Below are 25089 nucleotides of genomic sequence, written 5' to 3'. Positions count from 1 at the left end.
CTTGTACTCTAAACATAAGACAAGACACTGCAAGTGAATTGGCTAACAATATTAACCAATAGATTAAACTATACTTCCCCTATTGATCGATTACATTAAAATTGCAAACATTATATGTATTACAAGTATTTATATATGCAAATGAGGCCTTATTTGATTAAATGTGCCGATTTGCATACAATTTGTGTGCAAAAATCTGAACATCGGATAAAGTTGTTTCTTTATTAGAGTCAAATTTTTTTACAGAGGAGGTTTTGTGTCTCTTTTCATCACTTCATAATTCTGAAAATACTGCAGACAGTGCAACAAGCAAAAAACAAAATAAATAAAAATCTAACTAATTAATAAAAACAATTGTTTATAGAATAAAATGTCATTCAGCCAAATTATGTTTGAACAAATACCTCTGTATAACCCTTCAAAATACAGATATGAATAAAATTGTGTTGATTGGTGTATTTAAATCTGTGAGAGATTTAAAGTGGAGGTTTCTGACTCGAAAACTCATTTAAAAAAAAAAAATCTTTAAATGTTATACTTTTATTAGAAAGAAAAAGAAGGAGAAGAAGAAGAAAAATAAAAAGCCCCAAATCTCAAAACTGACAGGGACTTGAAATAAATGTGTTTTTTTCCTGCAGTGTCAGAAAAGATGCCTGAACGATTATATAAGTCTAAAACTCTATCATGTGTAAGTGAATGCATGTGCGAGTGTGATGTCTGACCTGGATCTTGCACTTGGCCTCCACAAGCTGCAGTTTGGTTTGCGCCAGCTCCAGTTCCAGCTCTCGGAGTTGGGCTTTGAGCGAGTCTTTCTCCTCGTCCAGGTCTGTGTCCCGGTTGTCCTGACTGACCGGCGGGATCTGCAGTGGTCCATCTTTACTAAACACTTCCCTGCAGCGCTCACATGCCATCACTTTAGCCTGGAAGAAAAAACCCATGCCGGTGGTTACACGTTAAGCAGATGTGAGTAAGACCATAAGATAATGTAAGATCATTCATTTACTCGCCTTCACAATGTCCAGTTCCTCTTTTGTGGAAGCCTGCTGTTTCTCTAGCCGCGTGCTCAACTGGGAACATATCTGAGGCAAACAGTTTGAGAGATTTATCATTTGATGTCAAGCACAATACATAATCAAAGTTTATATAATACAAAATTGACATTATGACTATCATTTGACAATAAATATTCTAAAAAAAAGTACAAAACACTAACAAAATGCTGGATTCCACACAATCGATTTGTATTGGGACAGCATGAATGAATTAAATTAACTTAGTTTTTACAAATTTAAGTGAACTGAACATAAAACATTTGAGGTTGTCTAAAAAACCCCCCACTAGATTTGTGTTCTTTCAGCTCAGTTTAGACAAGTAGTTACAGACAGCAAACATATTTTTTTTAATTTATAGCATAATAATTAATGTTATCAATAAATGTAACATTACACAATTTAAATTAAATCTGCATTACATCAAATTACAGTTTACAATCAATAAAAATACCCTAATAGGATTTTTTTAAACAAATGTAGCACAAGGCAATAAATATAATATCATATAATAAAAAATTAAATTATATAATATAATATAAAATTATATAATAAAGTGTCAAATAATAAAATATAAAATAATATAATAGAAAATATAGTAACATAATATAATATAAAATAATATAATATTAAAAATAATATAATGTAACATAATATAATAAAAAATAAATAATATAATATAAAATAATATAACCTAATATAAAATAAAATAATATAAAATAATGTAACATAAAAAATAATATAAAATAATAAAAAATATAATATTAAATTAAAAGTAATATTATATAATATAGCTAAAGTGTAGAAAAATAAAAAGTTGCAATATTATTGTACTAATACTTAAAAAATAAAATCTTTTGTATTTAATATATTCAAAAATATTTTTTTTTAGAAATCTATTAAAACATACACTAAACAATTTCCCCAATTTATTATTATTATCTTTTACAAACAATCAAAAATGTACACATTGAATTAAACAAGACATTATAAAGCAGAAAAACAAACAGCTGTAAAGATAACCTAGACTACAATAATTACCTTACACTCAACTGTGAGCAATATTGAATTCTTTTTATTTTTTTAACACTCAGGCCTACCTGTTTATATTCAGCTATGATGGCTGTGGTCTTCTTGATCTCCTGCTCTGCTTTCTCCAGCTCCCTTCTGAACACTTCCTTCAACTGTTCAAACAAACCAACAAAACATTCAGGTTAAGATAGGTTTGAAGTTCGCGTGAACCACAAGTTGCTGCAGCATTTCATTCCAGTATGATGACGTTTTTCAAAACTGAAATGGAATACTGAATAGGGGCAGGGTTTTATATTTGGGTGTCATCTTTCACTCTCAGCAAACTAGCGGTTAGAGGGGTATGGCTAAGCAAATTTCACACAAGTCGTCAAACTAACATCATCAGAGAAGAACTGCAGCCATTTTTAAATACACAGCTGAGACATTATACGGCAATAATATATACATATAACAACAAGCCATGGTCGACACGAGCATTAACAATCCTTGTCGTTGTCTCTATGAACAGCCACAAAGCCAAAACAAACAAAAATCTGCCGTGTCCTGTTGTTGTTTTACGAGGCAGTTATGAGTGTTTTCACTTTCTCCAGTGAGCTTGTGCACTCGCCGCGTGTCTATATTTGAAATAACGAACTTCTTAAACTGATGATAATAACGTGCACATAATTATTGAAGTACTTCTGACATCCAATCCTGTCAGAAACTGACAAGCATGAGAGTGAAGCATGAACAAATATTATTCTGGAGCTTCTTCTTCTTAATTGATGTGAACGACCCTTACAGCTTTACTTTGACATTTCCTCGAGGGAGAATGACACTTTCCATTGGTACTCTTTTTCGCAGTGGAAACGCAAGTTTGATAAAGGTGATCCGTTCACATTTTTTTGGAACCACGTTTACTCTGTTAGGTTGTTTAATTTGGGCATATGTAAAACCCGCAAACGCACTTGGATCTGCTGAAACAAACCTTAGAGCTGTTTAGTTGAAGTGAGAAAGCAATAGGATCCAACGAACTAACTAATTAGGCTATATCACAGTACATTATGGTTATGAAATAGGCATATATATGGCTATAAGAAGAGAGAATGATGAGTAGAGATTTCATACCTACTGGTAAAAATGCATTTTATTTGGAATACGAAAGTGAAAGCATGCTGTCTAACTTAACTATTCAAAAATATTTATAATATCATTAACTTTTTGGTCGACTTTTTGACAATTGAAATGAGGCTATGTATGAGAAATTCTTACCTCTTATATATATATTTGATGATGCACCTTTTTGCTTATGGCTCATTTCTCATCGTCATAAACTAAAACAACAATGTATGACAGCTGAGAGGATAACCGGAAAATAAACCAAACTCTGATCAATGTGAGAAGAGTTTACCAACACGTGACTTGTTTGAACTATTTTGGTTCGTTTAGAAGTTTTTTAGTGTGAAAGCAAACCGCACCAAGAATGAACAAAAAGCAACATTGTAACAATTTTAATCCCTGATTCGGAAAAAAATAGTAATCTATAGATGTAGGCACCATTGTACAGCCTAAACCATGATACGTGACCATTCACACTCACTGAGCATGCACATATTTTGTCCCCATTTAAATTTGATGCCTGCCAGTTGTGTAGTAGTCATATGAGAGGGGACTGAACAATCAGGGAACGATACATTATAGTCCATTAGACCAATCAGAGCATGACTGAAGATAGCCACACGCCTCCATTTATAAAAATTTGAGTTTTAGTCCATATACATCGAAACGAAACACTAGCACCAAACTTAAACAGGGTCTTCAGCATGTTTCAAAAACACAATTGTTGTGAGATGAAGATGTCGGAGTAGTGTAAAAGCAAGGCGTAACCGTAACAAAAATTGTTTTTAAAATGAAAACACACTAACGTAAACATCACATTTGAGAACTCATACCTGTGCCGTCTCCTCTTCCTGTCTCCTCTTCTCCTCCTCAGTCTCCACCAGACGCTGTTTAGTGTTCAGCAGCTCTTTATTTAGCACATCAGCTTTATCCTCGGCCTGAAAACAACACAACACTCATTAAAGGGACAGTTCACCCCAAAATGAAAATTCTGTCACCATTAACTCATCCTTCTGAGTTTCTTTCTCCTGTTGAACACAAAAGGAGATATTTAGAATCATGTTGGAAACCAGTATCCATTGACTTCCATAGTATTTTTTTTGCTACTATTGATAGTTAATGTCTAGAGGTTTCCAACATTCATCAAATATCTTCCTTTCTGTTCAACAGAAGAAAGAAACTTAGAACAGGGTTGAAACCACCCAGTAAAAGTTAAGTAAATCAAGTATAGTGTTTGGATGAACTAGTGTATAAATACCTGGTCGAGGTCATTTCTGAGCGCTATCTTGCTGGTGACCAGCTCATGAGCCAGATCATCGTTCTCCTGCTCCAGACGCATGCTAGCCTCCTGCAGACGCCGGTTTTCTCTCTGTAAAGACACAGACAAAGCTCATTTAATACTTCATGATGATTTACAGACAGAGAGGACTGCAAAGCTGGCTGTGCATTAGCTACACACTCAGATTTTCTAAAAGCTGAAGCGCAATAAGCAAGTACACGATTGCGTAAAGGGAACAGTTTTGCAATACATGAATGCAACATATTAAATGACTAATATGCAACTGAAAGTATAAATATACAGTGTTGCTTAAAGCAACAAAGACATTTTTTAACAGTATTTACTATTTTATATATATTTTTTCATCTAGAGAGTCTTTTTTTTTCTTTTAGTTTGGCTGGAATAAATATCATTTTTAATGTAACTTTTAAGGTGAATATTATTAGGTACTTAAAGGTGCTGTATGCAAGTTTTTACCTCTTATAAAGCATAAAAATAGCATAATGTTTGCAGATATTTAAGAAACATGCCAAGTTAACATACTTGTTTATCTGAAAAACAATGCTGAAGTCAGCAATTTTGCTTTGAACATGTGTTTTCCATGCTGGAACGCTGTCTTTGTTTTGGTTCTTTTAACCTGTCCAATGCCAGTTTAGCCAATTATATTTCAACACCCCTGGTTGCCTCAATGGAAAACCATGTATTTCATTCATTCATTCATTCATTCATTCATTTAGAAAGGCTCTGAAAGTATGTGCCTGTGACCAAAATGCAACCTCTGGTGGACAGTATCAGACTCCGAAATGAGACAGATTCAGTTGCACATGAGGTTATTAATTAGCAAATTATATACATTGTACATTGTAACAGCATGTCCTAACAACACAATTCGTGAGGAGATATGCAGTGATAAGCAATTTGGTTGTTTGCACCAGATGAAAAACGACAGAAATTGAAATACAGTACAGCCATTCAGAAGCACAGAATATGCACTCACTCATGAAATGTTAAGGTTTTTAATCTATATAATACGTTAACCCTTTTTACCATTATTGAATGTACATGCTGAATCACATGTTTAGTTCTAAAGTTCTAGTTTCAAACCGTTTATTTTCCTTTAAGATCTGAGGTGAACTATCTGCTTCTGCTTTCAGTAGTATGGCAATAAATGTCATGTATAAGGGCATTCAAACTCCCATTGTTAGCATTTAACACTGAATAAAGCACATGAGGTGTACCAGAGGTGATCACTGTCATAGTTTTCTGTTGATCACCAGTGAGAAATAGAAGCCGTTTCTAATATATCAATTCGAGGTGTTGGCTATCGGGTGTCATTGCTTTTACTCAAAATACGGTTTAAATCACTCGCTCCTGTCCTCAATCTGGCAACCTGCATTTCCTTTTTTTTTTTTTTGATCCAGGAGTCCAACACCCAGTTCAAGCACTCGGTGCTTACATAACTTACATACTGCACCTTTGAGAAACTTAACTAGTACAATATTTTGTACTGTCATGATTAGCTATAAATTAGCTACTAAAACTATTATAAATGTGTTAAAAAACTCTTCTCTGTTAAACAGCACAAATATAAACAAAAAAATATTAAATTGAAGGGTAATTATTCTACCTTCATATGAAAATATGATGTTTCTATTATGTAAATCAACAAACAAACAAACAAAAAAAAAAGTCAAAACAAGGCTATTAATGACTAAATATACACAAAAACGCAAGAGGAAATAAGTAAAATACAAATATCAGACAAATAAACACAAAAATGTAAATTTTTACATTAGATAATATCAAACTGACTGTTTATTATTATTTTATATTGTAATGTTTAATTATAAATTATTAAAACATTAAAACAAATGCCTAATAAATCAGCAAAGAAGTGCACTCAAAAAGTTTAGTTTGTTCCAACTACTTATTTAAAATGGGCTAAAACAACACAATTCTTATGTTTTTTTTTTACAACTGTATTGAACTTAGAAGACACACTGTAGTCTGGATTTTAGTTACTGTTATTTTGATAGAAACAAAAAAGCTGAAGAATTTTTTTTAATGTGTACAGAAAAAAGAGATTAGTTTACTCTTCCTTAAAAAAAAGTGAATACAATTTGCATAATAATAAATATTACGTCAGCTTAACAGTTCCAATTTACAATGGGTTTACTTACACTATTTTTGTAAAGCCAACTTTTTTTCTTAAGGCAATTGGTTTACTCGCTTTAAGTAACTAATCACGTTTTTCAGTGCACAAAGTAAAGCACATAGACTACAAAAAAACATAAACACCCTATACTTGCATGTAAAGCCACTTAGACGACACACTAATCTAGGTTCAGTTTTCGCAACAAATCTTGAAAATAAACAGTATGATAAGAAAAGTCAACTTTTAATAGATTATCATTAACCATAACAGAGAATTTTGAGTGTATTGTGATATCAGCTTCAAAAAAAAAAGAAAAAAAAAGAAAAAAAGATCAAGTTTACAACATTTTATAAATACTACTTTTCTATAATTCTAAAAAATATTCTAACAATTAAAAGTCATCAATAGCAATAAATAATAAAAATAAAATACATAATTAATAATAATAATAATAATAATATAAAAATCTAAAAAGGTTTAAGGTTTTTACAATTATTTATATATATATATATATATATATATATATATATATATATATATATATATATATATATATATATATATATATATACATATATATACATGCACTGTTGTGAATGTAAACAATATTGTATAATTGTAAAAGGCTGTATTTCAGTGTGTAAAAAAACAACAAAATAACGTAAAACACTGAGGCAAAAAAAACGAAGAGTAAAACGAGCACACTGTGACTTCTGATTAGAGATCTGGCCGTTGTCACAGGGAGTCTCCAAAACTGCCTCACATGACACACATTTCCTTATCAGGACGGGGGTAAAGCTGTCATATGACTTCCATTTACAAACACACACACACACACACATTTAACACTGGTTAGTTTGTGCACATGAGCCGATTAATTGGAATAGATCAGAGACACAAACACAAACGCAGGCAGATGTTGTTAGTAAGCGATGAGCGCTGGTGGGCTGAAGGCTTACCTGACCCGTCGACCACCACAGAAAACACCCACACCCACCAGAACAACAGCACCCGTCCAGGTTCCGCCCCCCCACCGCAGCTCATTGGTTAAATGGGTGAGTGAGGGGGACTCTCATTGGTTAGATTGTGTGAGTGAGTGAGGGAGGGGAAATAGAGGGTAAACAGGAAGTGACCGCAAGGAAACCACCAAGTAATGGAGCTTCCTTTGAAAGTAGGCTTGGCTTTTGGAGATGGTTGTGAAAATACACTTTCTTTTCAGTAAGATGGAGAGATGTTGAAAGATTGCAGAGTGATTAGGACAGAGCTTCTCAATCTTTCAAACCTCAAGGCCTGACAACATCCATAATAGTTTTGCAGTTCTGATCATGTCATGAAATTATGTTTGTAGCTCACAATTTAAGCTTATTTACAGCACTTCTTACCTATATAACACACTTTTGAGTTTATTCACCACAATTCTGTCTTCATTTCCAGCAATTTTGGCTTCATTTGTTGCAGTTCTGAGATTATAGCCCACAATTTGACTATTTGTAGCAAATCTGAGTTTATTTCTTGCAATTCTCACTATTACTTTACATTTTGACTTCACACTACTAAATTCTGATTTTATTTCTTTAAAAACCTAAAGAAAGTTAATGGCTTACAATTTTGAGTATTTGTAGCTATTCTTGGAACATATCATAGCAATTTTGACATTATTTCTATCAAGTTTGACTTCTTATGTCACAATTCGGAGTTCATACCTGCCAATTTTAATGTTATGTCTATCAATTCTGACATTATACATGACAATTCAGAGTTTATACCTGCCAATTTTGATGTTATGTCTATCAATTCTGACATTATACATGACAATTCAGAGTTTATACCTGCCAATTTTGATGTTATGTCTATCAATTCTGACATTATACATGACAATTCAGAGTTTATACCTGCCAATTTTGTACATTATTTCTATCAATTCTGACATTATACATGACAGTTCAGAGTTTATACCTGCCAATTTTGACGTTATGTCTATCAATTCTGACATTATACATGACAATTCAGAGTTTATACCTGCCAATTTTGATGTTATGTCTATCAATTCTGACATTATACATGACAATTCAGAGTTTATACCTGCCAATTTTGTACATTATTTCTATCAATTCTGACTTTATACATCACAATTCAGAGTTTATACCTGCCAATTTTGTACATTATTTCTATCAATTCTGACTTTATACATGACAATTCAGAGTTTATACCTGCCAATTTTGATGTTATGTCTATCAATTCTGACTTTATACATGACAATTCAGAGTTTATACCTGCCAATTTTTACTATTTCTATCAATTCTGACTTTATACATGACAATTCAGAGTTTATACCTGCTAATTTTTACTTTATTTCTGTCAATTCTGATATTTTACGTCACAATTCTGAGTTCATAGCTCGCAATTCTAATTTTCTTCCTGCAAATCTAAATTCATACCTTACAAATTTGACTTTCTCCCAATTTTGAGTTTATTACTCGCAAACCTTTAAAGAAACGTCAGAATTGTGAGATATTAATTTGCAATTGCAAGAAGTAGCTTAAACAATGAATAAACTTTCACCGACACTGTAAAACCCAACAGTCAACTTTAATCAAACGAAATGAGTGTAGTTCACTCTAAATTAATTGAAAGTTAAGTCTACTCATTTGAAAATAATTCAGAGTTGAAGGTAATGGGTTAATTAAATACCTCATTACTTCAACTTAAATGGAGTAAGTTCACAGTACTCATATGGATTAGTTTTTTTTTTAACTCAAATGGTTTGTTGCAATCGGTTTCCTCAAACAGTTTGAGTTGCCTTAACTTATTGAGTTTTACAGTACTCAGTTGGTTTGAGTTCCCTCCATTTATTGGGTTTTACTGTGCTCAAATTGGTTCATTTACTCAAATGGATCAAGTTCAAATGATTAGTTTTTAAAATTAAATGGTTTGTTGCAATCGGTTCCTCAAACGGTTTGAGTTACATTAACTTTTTGGGTTTACAGTGTACCATAACTAGAAACATTTATTATTGATAACAAAATGAAAAAAGTCCTGTTTTTAAAACTTTGTGATCTTTCTCCAGTGTACTTTTTCCTCAAATACGATGTAACATAACTGCAGTTCCTCAAAGAAAAAAAAGCAGCTAAAGAGAACATATTAGTTTATTTTAAATCTCTTTAAGTCAGCTTGAGGCCCCTTGGAGATTTGCTGAGACCCCCTGGTTGAGAACTCCTAGTTTATGATTAAACATTTGATTGTTTTCATACGAAGAATACAAACCTACATATTTATATATAGACTGTAACACATTCAATAAATTGGATTCATTTAAATAAAAAAGACCTGATTATTAAACAACTCAATTAATGTAAACATAACACTCAGATGTATTAAGAAAAATACTGAATATTTAATTTATGACAAAAATATATAAAATGCACTTAAATAAAAAGTCACTCTTCCACTATATAAAAAGGCTCAAATACAAAAAATTGTGAAATACAAATAAATAAAAAAAATTGGAACAAAAACAGCAGAGAAGAATGTCATCACTCAAGAAAGGTTTAGGGAGCACATGGCTCTTTTTCTGAGAAAGTCTGTGGTTTCCAGAGCAGCGAGCTACAGAGTCCTGAACTGAGATGAAGATGATCGTAGGAGGTGAAGATGAAGACTGGAGGAGGTGAGGGTTAAATCAGGCTTCTGCTTACCTGATATCTGTCTATAGGGTCTTCCTGCTGCAGCTGACTCTCTCTCAGGGACTGATACTCCTTCTCAAACTTCTTTAGCTTCTTTGTTGGCACCTACAAAGACAAATAAGCTGAGATTAGTTAAGATATCAAAAAAAAAAAAAAAAAAAAAAAAAAAAAAAAAAAAACCACAAACAACTTAAGCTTGAAACCAAAAGCAAGAAAGCACATAAACACATTCCTATATCCTGGTGGGGACTCTCATAGATATAATGAGCGAAAATGCTACTATACTAACAGTATATTCTATCCCTCTACTACTAAAGGAAATAATTAGCATTTTTACATTTCCTAAACACTTTAATCCCTCTGATTTATAAGCATGTTTACTAAAATTAGTAGTGGGCAAAGCGAGACTTCACGAAACACCAAAATAGTCAAAGTAAAGGTGTCGAAGCTTTTGAAACCCATCTCTACAGTGACACCTAGTGGTCATTTTTTTAAAAAGTATTGCTCTGGAACAGCTTCAGCAAATAATCAGTTAAATAAAATGAGATGTAAACTCTCAGTTGTAGAGCTGTGGTTTTAAGTGATTTAGTGAAGCGGTGAGCTCCTGACTAGCATAATGGGTTCAAATCCAGGGTGATGTAGCTATAGATGATACAATATATCTTCTTTTGGTTATAAAAAGTAACATTAATAAAATACATCTAGTCATAATTACAGAATCTCACAATCCACTAGGCTACATGAGGTTTATTCCGCCCCTATCAGTCAAATGCAGATTCGCCAGGTCTCAAAACGCTTCTGAAATGTCTGATGTTTTCAATCGCTTTAGTCACATGACCTGGTGTTTCAAAACACTTTAGTCACATGACCTGATGTTTCAAAGCACTTTAGTCACATGACCTGATGTTTCAAAACACTTTCGTCATGTGACCTGGGTGTTTAAAACACTTTTGTCACATGACCTGATGTTTCAAAACACTTTAGTCATGTGACCTGGGTGTGTAAAACACTTTAGTCACATGAACTGGTGTTTCGAAACCCTTTAGTCATGTGACCTGGGTGTTTGAAACACTTTAGTCACGTGCCCTTGGTGTTTTAAATTACTTAAGCCACGTGACCCAGGTATTTCGGATCATGCTTCGGTATGGTGTTTCGAAACACACTTGCGCTTCGGGATCTCAACACTGTGTCAAAACATGTTTCACGTCAGCCATCCCTATCCAAAATTGACGTTCCCACACTGACACAAGTCCCCATAAGTCTGTGTGTATTCAGATTTAAGTACCCACCGGGGTATAAGAACAAGTAGACATGAAAAACAAATAAAGTATAACTATAATTTAGTTATTGTTTATACGTATATATTTTTTATTTGTATTTTTCTGTAAACTACTGATGGCATTTCTTCTGAATTTCAAGTAAAAACGTCATTTAAAGTATTTTGTTTCTTGCGTAAAATAAACATGAGTCATGTTTTTATTACTATGCTTTGGCTCTAATGTCAAGATACTAAAAACATTGTGCAGCATTCACATAACCATTCTCATTTAAAAAATAATGCAGAACCTCATAAAGCTCTTCCTACACTTCCTAAACTAAAACAAAAAAGTTCAAGCCAAAACCATCTCAGCAGCTTTTAAAAGCACAGTGCTCTTTTATGTCGCTATAGCAACACAGTCAGAGTTCGCATGGAGTCTCTGAGGGTGGCGCGCTCAGTGAAGTCAGTCCTGAGGGGATCTTCTTCTTCTTCATCCGGGTTTACTCACCGCTTCACTGCAGGAGACTTTGTTTATTACAGTCAACATTCAGCAGGCCTGGGATCAGTTTTTCAAATTTGATCCTTTGTCTAAGTCTGAAGTGGCTCAGATAAGAACCAGAGATGTTTACTGCGACCACAACAGTGTTTTGAAGCCAAACTAACAGTCGTTTGGGGTTTCCACATAAACATGCTTGTAAAACCGTTACAGCTGAATATCCGCATTTCAAGTCTCCCAAGGTCTGTTCCCACTTCATTCAGGTCTTAAAAACATAAAAGGAGCTTTCTTCTACCTTTATCTGTGACTGCACCAGTACTTCTGAACAGCAGCTTATTGTTGACCGTCAGCCATACAGTGTGTTTGACCTCTGACCTCAGGACGAGGGTCAATGGAGCGAGAAACTGTTGAACTACTTGTTATCACCCAAGCCAAAACTGCACTCAAGACTTGATGATGACAAAGCGAAAGCTTGCACATGGCTAAGTGGACTTCTCCTTCAGAGAGGTTTGAAAAAGCCACTTTTGCAGCACAAAGTGTCCGTTGTGCTGTTCGGTGGAATGTGAACACGATACAAACTTTTCAGAACGGTGAACAAGGAGGAGAAGAAAACAACTGATTCATAATATCAGGACAGGAAATGGACAGACAGGGAGACGAGGGAACAAAGTTGCTAGGTGGTTGGTTGTTAAGAGGTTCTTTTAGGTTTTTAGGAATGTCTATACACTGTAAATCCCAACAGTCAACTTTATCAAATGCAATGAGTGTAGGTAACTCAAAATTGACTAAAGTTAATTCTACTCATTTGAAAAGAGTTTTGAATTCAGTGTTGAAGGTAATGGGTTAATTAAATACCTCATTACTTCAACTTAAATGGAGTAAGTTCACAGTTCTCAAATAGATTAGTTTTTTTTTAAAACTCAAATGGTTTGTAGCAATCGGTTTACTTAAATGGTTTGAGTTACATTAGCTTTTAGAGTTTTACAGTGTATCAGAGATGACCAAAGTTGGCCCATGTAACCTTTCATTTGGCCCTCCATCCCATCTGAGAAGAAATAAAATGAAGGTTGCAGCAAATACCTTCAACCGAGATGTAACCTTTTGTTTGTTTGTTTGTTTAATTTTTGAGCTACAAAAAACATAAACTGAAATGTTTCAATTAAATGTCGTAAATCAGAGTTTTTAAAAAGGTAAATACAGTCACTCAAAGATAGAGGACAATACACAAGACATCAACGAGCAAATCAAGGCAAAGGCAGGTTTAGCCTGACTCATGTATTTAGCATTAAACACCATTGTGTATGAATGTTTGTTTTTATTGTAAGAAGTTCATTATAAAAAAAAAAAAAAAATTATTCATATGATTGAAGATTTTTCTATTTATTTTTCAATATTAATACATTATTATAGCAGATTTAGTGTAATTTACATTCGGCCCACCCCCTCAATCAAGTTTGATTTTTGACTAGGCATGGACCGGTGTGAGATTCTGACGGTATGATTACCTTCGATAAAAAAATCACGGTTTCACAGTTTTATGATATTGTGGTTACTGCTCTAAAATATAATTCTTTAAAATGTCTGGTTAAAAAACAAAAACTTTTTCCCCTCTCTGAACACAATATGTTTTATTTTGAGAAACTTATTTTGGAAAACTAAACATGTTAGGCTAAATAATTCAAATGAATCATTGAATTCTGCTGTCTTCATTAGTTTCAAAAACACAATTTAAAACGGCATCTTTGGATATATTTTCTGCTGGAGATACTGTTGTTTTAAAAAACCTAAAACGTTAAATGTAAAAAAATAAAATAAAATCTAACATATACTGTAGGAATGGTATAGCAAAAAATTTTGGCGGTTTTAAAACCTTGACTTTTTCAAACAACGTTATACCTTTAAATGGTTTTTGTCCCATGCCTATTTTTGACCCTTCAAAAGATAAAGTTTGGGCATCCCTGATCTACATTATACGGTTGTTACGCAGTCGCTATGGTGTTCTGGGTGTTTGCTAGACAATCGCTGTTATGGTCTTAGTGGTTGCTCAGCAGATTTTTATCATTTTTCAGGTCTCTGTGGTTGATAGGCAGTTGCCATGCTGTTCTGCGTGGTTGCTAGGCAGTTGTTTGGTGTTCTGGGTCATTGCTCAGGAGATCTGAGTTGTTTTAGAGTAATTTTTATGGCAGTAACCATTGGGTGACAGTATATATGTTTTAAACAAATCTGACACTATTTAAATTGAAACGTTTAATTTTAATTAGCCTCTTTTTTAGTTTAACAATTAAACAAAACAAATTAAAGGTCACATTAAATTAGAAATGGCAGTCTCAAAACTATCCCCATCATTCTCCCTCTCTTTTCAGATGGTATGGCGGGTCACATCAAAAGATTACCATGAGCCAACTTTGGCCCGTGAGCCCTAGTTTGGGCATCTCTGTTTTATAGGGTCAGTATTTCTGCTAGTTGCTGCATCCCAATGTACACACTATCCATCCTGAACAGTGTTTGAAAACAGAATTAGTATGTCCCAAATCAAAGTATGTTGAAATGAGTATTCGAAAGTTACCTGGGTAGTCTACTATTTTCACTAAAAATTTAAAGTGCAGATTTATTCGTATTTTAACCTTACGTATATTGATTGGCTAATATTGCCCACAATACATTGCAGGTTGTAATTTATTTAGAACTACAAACACGAGTAAAAAGTGTTAAACATGGCAGATGCACGAGACAAACAGTTAAAGGGATGGTTCACTCTAAAATTTAAATTCTGTCATTATTTACTCCCCCTTTACTTACTCAACCTTTATGAGTTTCTTTCCTCTGTTGAACACAAAAGATATTTTGAAGAATGATGAAAACATGCAACTACACATTAAAAAAAAGTTGATTCAACTTAAAATTAAGGCAACAAACTTCAGGGCATTTTTGAGTTTACTCAACTTAAACAGTGAAATTCAGTAATTTGGCTGAAAGCTGAGTCAACTTAAAAACGTCCTGAAGTTTGTTGCCTTAAAATATTAAGTTGAGTTAACTTTTTCCTTTTCTTAATTTTTTTTACAGTGTACTGACAAAAGTAGCTGTTTTTGCTACTATGGAAATCAGTAGTTTTCAGGTTTTCATCATTCATTCATTTCAAATATCTTTTGTGTTTAACAGAAGGAAGAATCACATAAAGGTTTAACATAACTAAAAGATAAGTAAATAGGGACAGAATTAAAACATTTTCTTGTTCATGTGTCATGTTACCACTGTTTACCCGTGTTTGTAGTTTTAACTGAATTAGAATGTGCAATGTATTGTGAGCAATATTAGACAAAAAAAAAAATAAAATTAACCATATCCTGTTGTTAAACTAAGTACAGATCTGTACTTTGAATTTCCAGAGAAAATAGTAGCTCATCCAGGTAAAATTTGGAACCACTTGAAAATTTATTTTTTATTTTTTTGGATGAACTACCCCTTAAAGTCTTTGATCAATTCTTAATTAATGTATAACCTTCTGGAATTTATTTACTCCATGTTTTCCGCATTATATTTAATCCGCAACAGCAAAGTGAACTTTTATAAAGACGTGTTTGGCCATTAACTTCTAAACACATAATTATGCAAATACCCGAGGAGATTTCTCTGCATGACAGACTCTCAAATGACAGATTAACCTGCTGCAGCTTCTTCAATATGTTGGGAAATTAAATATGAAAGAAATGTGGATGATGTGATGATTGAAAGGGCAGGAAACAAAAAAGCAACACTTTTAGGACGTAGAATAAGTAGGCAATGCTGTAGGCAGGCCATGGAACTCTAGATGGTTGCTAAGGGTCTCTAGTTGGTCTATTTTTGAACAAAAATGTATCATCTGGCAGATTCAACACTTCAAAGTTAGGCTTAGTGATGCTTGTCTGAGAGAATGAGAGGGGGAGGAACAAGTAGCAACTTATTAATCTGTCAATCATCATTGCAGATAAGAAACCAGGCACCATTGGGTGAAGAAATGTTAACCGTAAACTCGGTCCGGATGTGCTGAATGGCCACAGACCACAGAATGACACGTTGAAATGGCACAACTGTCATGGAAGTCAAGCTCTCATCACAAATGCTCATTCCGTTTAACACTCAGAGCCACACAGATACGGAAAGTTCGCAGGGAGATTTCACCTTGGTGTACATGACGTGTTTGTATATACACAAAACACCTACACGGGTATGAATGAGTAGCCGACCGCCGTTTTCCATTCAAGATGACATTAAGATCACACACCGTTTCCAAAGCGTGTGGATGTACACAAACGGAAACACATCTCATTGCTAAAATGAGACAGAAGTCATTTACACTTGGTACAAACGAAGAAAGCTTCATTGGAATTTGCTAAACCACAGCAAACATTTAAATATTCAGGTCACTCATCAGAGCAGTCAAATCATGTACTTGACAGGGAAAAAAGTCACTACATGCAAAACTACATTGCCAGTGGCCAATCGCATGCTCCTGCACACAACCTTGTTAATCATCCTACCAACACACACACAAACACACTATTTTCAGCTCCAAGTTGGCATTCCTGAGTATAAGGACATAATGGAGAAAATTGTACTGCCTTGTAATTTCATTACCGGACAGATTTCTCACAGAGCCAGAAAGCTCGAGACAGTATCAACCAAACAAACTAGCTTTTATTTTAAAGACTAGAACATGTCATTTCTACTAAACCCATTTTTCTGTGGTCTGAAGGTAAAAAAGCATCCACTTAGGCGAGACTTACCACTGGTTTAGGTTTAGAGTTGGCCACCAAACTGGCAAAGAAATCCTCCTCGCTGACCTGATTGATGACATGAGCATCGTAAGCCACCGTTATCGACACTTCCTGCATCATCTTGCCAAAGTTTCTGCGAGGAGCTCAGAGCAAGACAGGTGAGCTTCAAGAAGCGAGGGAGGGAGGGAGGGAGGAAGGAGGAGGAGGAGTTGAGAAGTCTGCCGAGACCAGGATGAGTTGACAAGTTTCTTTAACGGATGAAAGCCGGCCCTTTGAGGCGGGAAATAAACACGGGGGGTGGACCAACACACGCACACACTGGTGATTTTGTCTACTGGATTGTCTATTCCTTCACAGAAAGAAAATTGTTGTCCATGGACCCTTTATTGCACAAATTTTACAACTCCTCCTCCGTCCTTAATGGGTTGCCGTGGCTGAAATATGATACAATCGGAAAAGGTTGAAGAAGCAGGGGAAATTTGGGTTTCTCAGACAAAACCTCAAAGGGGGTCTTCCGAAGTCCCCTGTGCTTTATCATGCCATCTAAGAGTCCTAAGGCTCTTTGTTTTTCCGCCCAAGAAGAACTGAAGTCTGTTCCTGGTTTAATAAGTATCCAAAACGCAAATATCTACAAGCACAAATACTTGAGATGGCATTCTCCACAGCTGATCCCTCTAAGCCTTTTCCATTCTAGAGGCACGTCCTCCTTTTCGATTAAGTCCTCTTTCAATATCAGGAGGATGTGAAATTTGGAATTCGTCTGGTAATCCTCGAAGGGGGAAGTTTTGTACGGCTTGTGCTTTCGGCGCGAGCAGGTGCCTGTGAATTCCATCACCCAATAAGCTTATTACCCGCTGACGTGATCCTCTTTAAATTCACAACATTTCAAAGAGAAAGCAGCACTTTGCACTTCCTCTTGGCGCGAATGTGATTGGAAACCGTCGGGATCACGAGTGGCAGAAGTAATCTGTGCACAGCCTCACGCTCTGGTGTGTGTGTGCTGCGTCTGGTGTCCAGGTCTGATATGGAGATATGGCAACAAGGCTTCCTGTCCTTGCAACATAGTCTCCTCCCTCCAAACCGTCTCTCAAAACACATCCACATGACAGACCAATAGCAGAATCTTGGAGATTAGTATAAATAAATGACACGGCAAGTATAAAAATAACATGTGTTGGCAGTTTAAATGCTGTTTATTCTCTCGTTTTGGATGAAATGCCTCATTGATCTGCTCTCCTGCCTGCCTTTCACTTTTGTTTGCAGAAGATAAAGAGGAAAGTGTGACTAAGTACACACACACACACACACACACACACACACATACAAACAGAGAGTGAGGCGTGGTCAGTGCAGATGCTAAGAGCAATGCCGTTGCAGAGCTGTTTTTTAAGTGGGCAAAACGCCACTTGGCATGGTGTCGAGAAAAAAAAAATCCAGTTGTAAAATAAGAAGGATCAAACGGCTTGTGCTTATGGTCTTTCTCTTAAAAACAACAGGCTTGAGTAAATCGCAAATAGTCCGAATGGAGTCCGTGTTGTAAATGTTGCAGGTATAAACGCATCCTCCTTGTTGGGGTGTGAAGGAGAATTGGATTAAGCGTGACTGTACAGTAGGTGTGTTCTGTAGGGAGCTGAAAGTGCCATACAAAGTAAAAACAAAAGGATAATGATCCTACGCGCATATGATTCTGGCGTAAACTGAAGCTGCGCTCTCTCATTTGTAAGCTGATGAATGCACCTGTTACATCATCCCGCTCAGGTGCTGTTTTCCCACAGAGTGCATTTCGCTCTCTCTGGTTTCTCCTTTCTCTCTTGCTGGGTCCTAAATTCTGCCGTATATATGCTTCTGACCATTAAATATGATTTTTTAAAAATTATTTTAAAAGTGTATCTTAAAAAAACATTTCCTGATCGTTCTCTCTCTCCCTCTCTCTCTCTCTCTCTCTCTCTACATATATATATATATATATATATATATATATATATATATGGGATGTTCTACCAGAAACATACATTTTCACTCATAAAAAACATGACATTACCTGACTTAAGCTTGTCAAACTCAAAAAAATCATACAAGCATAAAGTCATACAATTCAATGATATAACTCATCCTTGATCACTGTCAGATTCTCCTCATCAAATGTTTTCATTTCCGAGTCATAGCATTAAAGGAGTATTGCACACATTTTGTGTTAAATGTAATAATAATGTGACAGGACTGACAGAAACATGGACACAATTGTACATTTATTTGTATTATATATTTTTGGTATTAATTTGTAGAATTTATTCATAATTTCATGTTTTTAATCAATTGATGTGAATGACAACAACTTAAATTTTCTATTCCTGAAGTTTTTCCCAATAAATAACAGTTTTAGCATTACAAAACTACTATATAAGTAGGTCAAATTGGGCTGAGGGCAAGGACAATGACAGGTTTTGTACATTTGTTTGTACACAAGTTTGAGAGACTATTGAATGATGATCCTTTACAGAACGACTTACAGAAATCAACCATCAGTCCATTTTAGAAATCTTTGGGATAAAATACTTTTTATTATGTTTTTATTTCAGGCACAGATTATGTACATTTCTGGTAGAATGTCCCATGAGTATACAATATGTAATATGTTATAAAATATTACCATTAACCAGCTCAAATACAAAACATTATTAGCTACCATGCAATTTTTTCCCAAAAATTTTATAATTATATAAAAACTACAACAAAAAATTGACAACAAAATAAAAAAAAAATTCATATATACAAATTTTATAACATTAATAAAGTTATAATGCAGAATATTAATAGTTCACATATGTATGTGCTTATATTTATTTAAATTATTTATTTTATTAGATTATGCCTTTATCTGTGTATATACAGTGCTCAGCATATGTAAAGAACACCCCATTTTGAAAATTAATATTTGTATCCATTTCTTAGTGAATATGAGTAATATATTTTGGTGCATTTAAACAAAACAGATTTATCAATATATATATATATATATATATATATATATATATATATATATATATATATATATATATATATATATATATATATATATATATATATATATATATTCAAATTATATTTTAGTTACAGAAAGTTTTGTTTCTTTTGATTTTTGCTATTTTTGAAAAAAATTATTTTATATTTTTCTATAACATAAATTTAAATTAAAATTATTTATAAAGTAGTTTTATAAATAATATTTAGTATTATAAAGTAATTTTGTTAGATTAGCTCCAAATTCGGCTTTAGTACTGACTAAACTAATGTATATGCACAATTAAAATATTGTAAAGTATCCTATAGAAAATATTGATTTAAACGAGAGAATTGTGAGGAGTGTATTCATATATGCTGTATAGTATTACATATAGTTATAGTATTTTGTCAATACCAAAATGTATTTAAATTACTGGAATGTGTCCATGTTTTTTACTTTTAAAACCATGTTTATAGGTTTTAATTATAATTATTTAATTATAATATAACCATGCATAAAAAATAGTTTCTATTTTTAAATGCAGACTTAGCACAGAGCCTTAAGAAAAACACCCCTTTAGTAACACTGTTTGGACCAAACCTCTCAAAGACGCTGGAATTACTTGTAGCGTGCAACAGTCATTGCTAGTTAAACACAGTGTTACACAATTAGTGCATTACTGGAGCACATCAGCGATTGACGGGGGCACAGGAAATCCTGCTGTTAGTGACAGTGAGCCTGCATTTACCCAGAGGAGAGAGAAAGAAACACAAGGGAGGGGATGAACACAGTATCATCCCCATCTCTACTCCTCCTTCCTTCCTGAACATGCAACAACACACAAATGCAAGCTTCTAAACCCCTACACCCAACAAAAAAAAAAATAAAAAACTGTTGAAAGCATCAATGCACAGAGATCCAGCATAAAGTGGGTTAGAATCATGTAAAACGGCTTTGAGGCAGAGAATTATGGGTATTTCTAATGGCACTTTTGCTTCAATGGAGCCTTGAGACAAAGACCAGTTCTCAGCATTTTCTGAATAACTGCATGCTAGGCCTGTGGAGCTGCGATTCAAATTTCGCAAGGAATGCAAAGGTGAAATGAGTTATTTAAATAGGACCTTCAACAGAGGTTGTTTTCATTCATTTCATCATTTGTCAAGCACAAATTTGGTGGTTCAAAGCTCAAAGCAATAAACTAAAACAAACAAAACCAAACTCACCCAACACCAGCCTTAACCCCAAAAAACCCAAGCCAAACTTAAACTAAAACTGAATGAGTAAATATAACATTTGCATTATGGGATAAAAATAAAAATACATAAATAAAAAAAATAAATAAAATAAATCATTTGAGTTAGAGAATAAATAAATAAATAAATAAAACATTTCAGCAAGGAATAAATAAAAAAATAAAATAAAATAAAACAAAACATTTGAGCTAGGGAATAAATAAATAAATAAATAAATAAAATAAAACATTTGAGTTAGGGAATAAATAAATAAATAAATAAATAAATAAAAAAAATATTTGAGCTAGGGAATAAATAAATAAATAAATAAATAAAATAAAACATTTAAGTTAGGGAATTAATACATAAATAAAATAAAACAAAAACATTTGAATTAGGGAACAAATAAATAAATAAAATAAAACAAAATAAAACATTTGAGCTAGGGAATAAATAAATGAAATAAATAAATAAATAAATAAATAAATAAAATAAAACAACAATTGAGCTGGGGCATGAATAAATAATAAATTAAATAAAAAAAATAAAACAAAACATTTGAGCTAGAAAATAAATAAATAAATAAATAAATAAATAAAATAAAACAACAATTGAGCTAAGGAATGAATAAATAAATACATTAAATAAAAAATAAAGGAAATAAATTGAGCTAGGGAATAAATAAATAAATGAATAAATGAACAAAACATTTGGCTAGGGAATAAATAAATAAATAAATAAATTACATAAAAAATAAAACAAAAGATCTGAGCTAGGGTATAAATGAATAAATAAATAAATAAAATAAAACATTTAATAAAATAAATAAATAAATAAATAAATAAATAAATAAATAAATAAATAAATAAAATAAACACTTTCCGATATTTTGCTTTGATGATTGTTTACCTTGATATTGCAGGCTTGCTCCATAAGGCGTCGAGCGTTTTCTGCTGCCCTGTAGCGTTTCGGGAGTTGGACCCGGAAAAATTTCAGCGCACCCTCGAAATCAGCCTGCAGCAGGTCTTCCTTGGAGGTCTGCATGTAGAAAGAAGAACACACTGGTTAACAGTTTTTATAAACAACCTGAACAGGAACTTTGCTAGGTGATGATTTTCCTCATTGTGCATGCATTGCTCTTTTGTGACCAAATAATGCCGTAAATCACATTACATTAAATCATAAATCGTATCAATCATAATACAGAGGCTATATGTAGGAAAAGGAAGTACTAATATTATATGGTAATAACAGCATTAAGCAAATATTAATCATTTAATGACTGAAAAACATCTATTCAGCCCATTAAAACAAAAACAAAAAACTCTGCATTTTAAATTAACTTTAAAGCATTATAAGCAAAAAATAAATAAATAAATAAACAGTCTATATACTGCAACTTAAGAAATTAAAGGTCATGAAGACAGTGCAAATAAAAATAATAGCTTGTATGCTGCAAATAAATACAAAGCATAAAAGCCTTATTAATAAATGTATATGACAAAAAAAGAGAAGAGAAAATAAGTCACTTTAATAGTAGTTTAATAACCAGGTATAATAAAAGAAATAGTCTGAATAAATTAAGTGAACCTAAGGCATAATCACATTCCTCAAGTAATTAATAAAATAAATATCTCAATAATGTTATTACATCAAAAACAAAATTGCCTGTAACAGGATGGCAATTAAAAACAATAGCTACATAAATACAGACGAATTCCGCACAACTAGCATGGCAAGCACCACATATCACATAGAAACAAAAGCTACTGTTAGAAACACAGCTACTGTTTTTGTAGTAGCTACCCCTCACCGCCAGCAGTCGGGGCACAAACAGGCGGTGACCCATTCCTAACAGCCCCATGACCCTGTCGGTTCGATCATTGATCGGTCCAGCCTTGTCCTCTCCAGCGCCCCCTTCCTCCAGTCTCCGCACAGCAGGAGGAATCTGAGCCCACAGAGGCGAAGGCAGGTCCCTCTCCGGGGTCAAAGGTGAAAGAGCCTCCTGGGCCCCTCCAGAGTCCCCTGCATCGTCCTCCCATGGAGGCTCTGGGGCTGATTTGGAGTCAGCCACGTTGACGACGTCCAAGCTCCGAAAAGTTTGCTTCGGTGGCGCTAACGCAGTCTCTGCGAATGCGACGTTGTCATTCGATCACAATTCGACAAGCGTGAGAATTTGTTGCCAAAAACCAAAGTGCGAATTTAGACGTACACTGATGCATTTTGGGTCTGCAATGTAAACACAACCGGAGACCACGCCTAGTTCAAAAAGACATCTAGTAAAATTTGACTAAATCTAGTAAAATTTAGTCAAAAAAACAAAACAAAACGCCCTGATTCTGGTCGATTATTGGCTGGCTCCTCCCAAATTTGCAATCTGTTGCCTGGCAACAAGGCAGGAGGAGAGTCGCGTGGTGCTGTCGAGACGGACGGCACGTCTTCCGTGTTTCGCTCGTCTAACAAGAAACAACGATAGGATGGAAGAAACGTGAAGCTTTCAGATTCTGCTCTCCATCAAAGATGCGACTTCTTGTCAAGAGTAAACAAACAGGCATCCTGTCAAGGTCTACAAGCATCCCAAACGCCAATCCAGAATGTGTGGGATGCAAGACTGGGGTGGTGTTTGTTGTCCTCGTCTGCAGGCCTCGGTTCGTACAGCTCTGGGTGCTGATGGAGCCAGTCTGAGCGGCGGCGATGGGGAGAGTCGACGAGAGCATGAGATTAAGACAGCGCGAGAGAGAGAGAGAGCGAGAGATGCTGCCGATGCTAGAAAAGGTGGCGGAGTGGAGGAAAGGGAGGAGGAGAGCAAGATAGGAGGGGCGTCGCAAGGGAACCAGAGACAGTGGACGAATGGACAGTGGACATGATGGTCCGGGCTCCAATGTAACTCATGCTAAATGCTAACTACTGCTTGCGAAGGGAAAAGGCGGACTGGCAGGAGGACATGTGGAGAAACAGAGCGCGAGGTGTTGGTGGGGGGGTGTATAGAGAGAGAAAGGAGAGAGAGAAATGAGGAAGAGGAGGAGGAGGGGGTATGAGAGCCTTCAGGGAGAATGTCGTAATGGTTAGCCAATAGGAGTAAGGCAGTGCAACCCCCTCTTGTTTCCCTCACTCATGCTCTCTCCATTAATGCACAGCTCCTGCTTCCTTGCACGCACATACGCATCAGTCAGTGCTCTGCTTCGGTACACCTGCCTTCTCTGTTCTTCAGCCTACATTTAAAAAGAGGATGACTAATATTTTCATATACTAAAGTACCTATTTGACAAGATTTTTTAGAATTTAACCGGTGAGAAAAATGGCAATAAAAATACACAAATGACCAAAGAAAAATACAAAACTATAATTATATTTTCATTCATTCATTTTCCGTCAGCTTAGTCCCTTTATTCATCAGGGGTCACCACAGTGGAATAAACCGCAACTTATCCAGCATATGTTTTTCATAGCAGATGCCCTTCCAGCTGCAACCAAGTACTGGGAAACATTTATACACATTCATTCACACACAAACTCACACTACGACCAAATTAGTTTGTTCAATTCACTTATAGTGCATATCTTTGGACTGTGGAAAAAACGGAGCACTCGGAGAAAACCCACGCCAACACGGGGATAACATGCAAACTCCACACAGAAATGCCAGCCGAGACTCAAATCAGTGCTAACCACTATGCCACCATGTTATTTTGTTAGATAAGCTTCAGACTAATCTAATGTACAGTATATGCACAAATATAATATTGTATAGCTTCCTTTTAAAAATATGAGTTTAAAGATATATTTGTGAGGGGTGTACTTGTATACAGTATGCTGAGCACTCTTTCCATCTTCATTGTTAATCACTTATCTTTATACAATGCTATTTATTTTTAAGAAATCATGAATAATGCTGTTTTCCTCCATGACTTGTCAGACATTTTCAACAAATAGCCGTGTCATCAAATGCAAACAAAACTTAACTTTACAATGGTTCAAAAAATGTAAATATGTAAAAACTTCTATCCAAAATGAAACAGGAGCTTCTGTCTAATTAAAGTTTTCAGTGGAAT

The 25089-nt window shown here is 34.4% G+C and overlaps 1 protein-coding gene across 3 annotated transcripts in view; it reads right to left on the bottom strand.

Moving 5' to 3' along the window:
* rabgap1l (RAB GTPase activating protein 1-like) overlaps window positions 1-25089 on the bottom strand; it is a 151148-nt gene that overhangs the window by 3491 nt on the left and 122568 nt on the right. Inside the window, exons 1-8 of one of the 3 annotated variants that reach the window (XM_068216445.2) lie at window positions 22851-24036; window positions 21947-22075; window positions 10306-10398; window positions 4438-4548; window positions 4013-4117; window positions 2150-2233; window positions 1008-1079; window positions 723-920 (exon numbers count right to left, since the gene is read on the bottom strand). In XM_068216445.2, the coding sequence (XP_068072546.1) occupies window positions 723-920; window positions 1008-1079; window positions 2150-2233; window positions 4013-4117; window positions 4438-4548; window positions 10306-10398; window positions 21947-22075; window positions 22851-22901 (843 nt within the window). In that variant the 5' untranslated portion in view covers window positions 22902-24036. Of the gene's footprint in view, window positions 1-722; window positions 921-1007; window positions 1080-2149; window positions 2234-4012; window positions 4118-4437; window positions 4549-10305; window positions 10399-16810; window positions 16939-21946; window positions 22076-22850; window positions 24037-25089 lie in introns of those variants that run through there. The other 2 variants (XM_073936803.1, XM_068216446.1) reach the window with 2 other exon arrangements.

Source organism: Danio rerio, chromosome 22 (genome assembly GCF_049306965.1).
Source record: "Danio rerio strain Tuebingen ecotype United States chromosome 22, GRCz12tu, whole genome shotgun sequence".
In the NCBI taxonomy this organism is placed as follows: Eukaryota; Metazoa; Chordata; class Actinopteri; order Cypriniformes; family Danionidae; genus Danio; species Danio rerio.
This window is presented reverse-complemented; position numbering and strand designations above follow the sequence as displayed.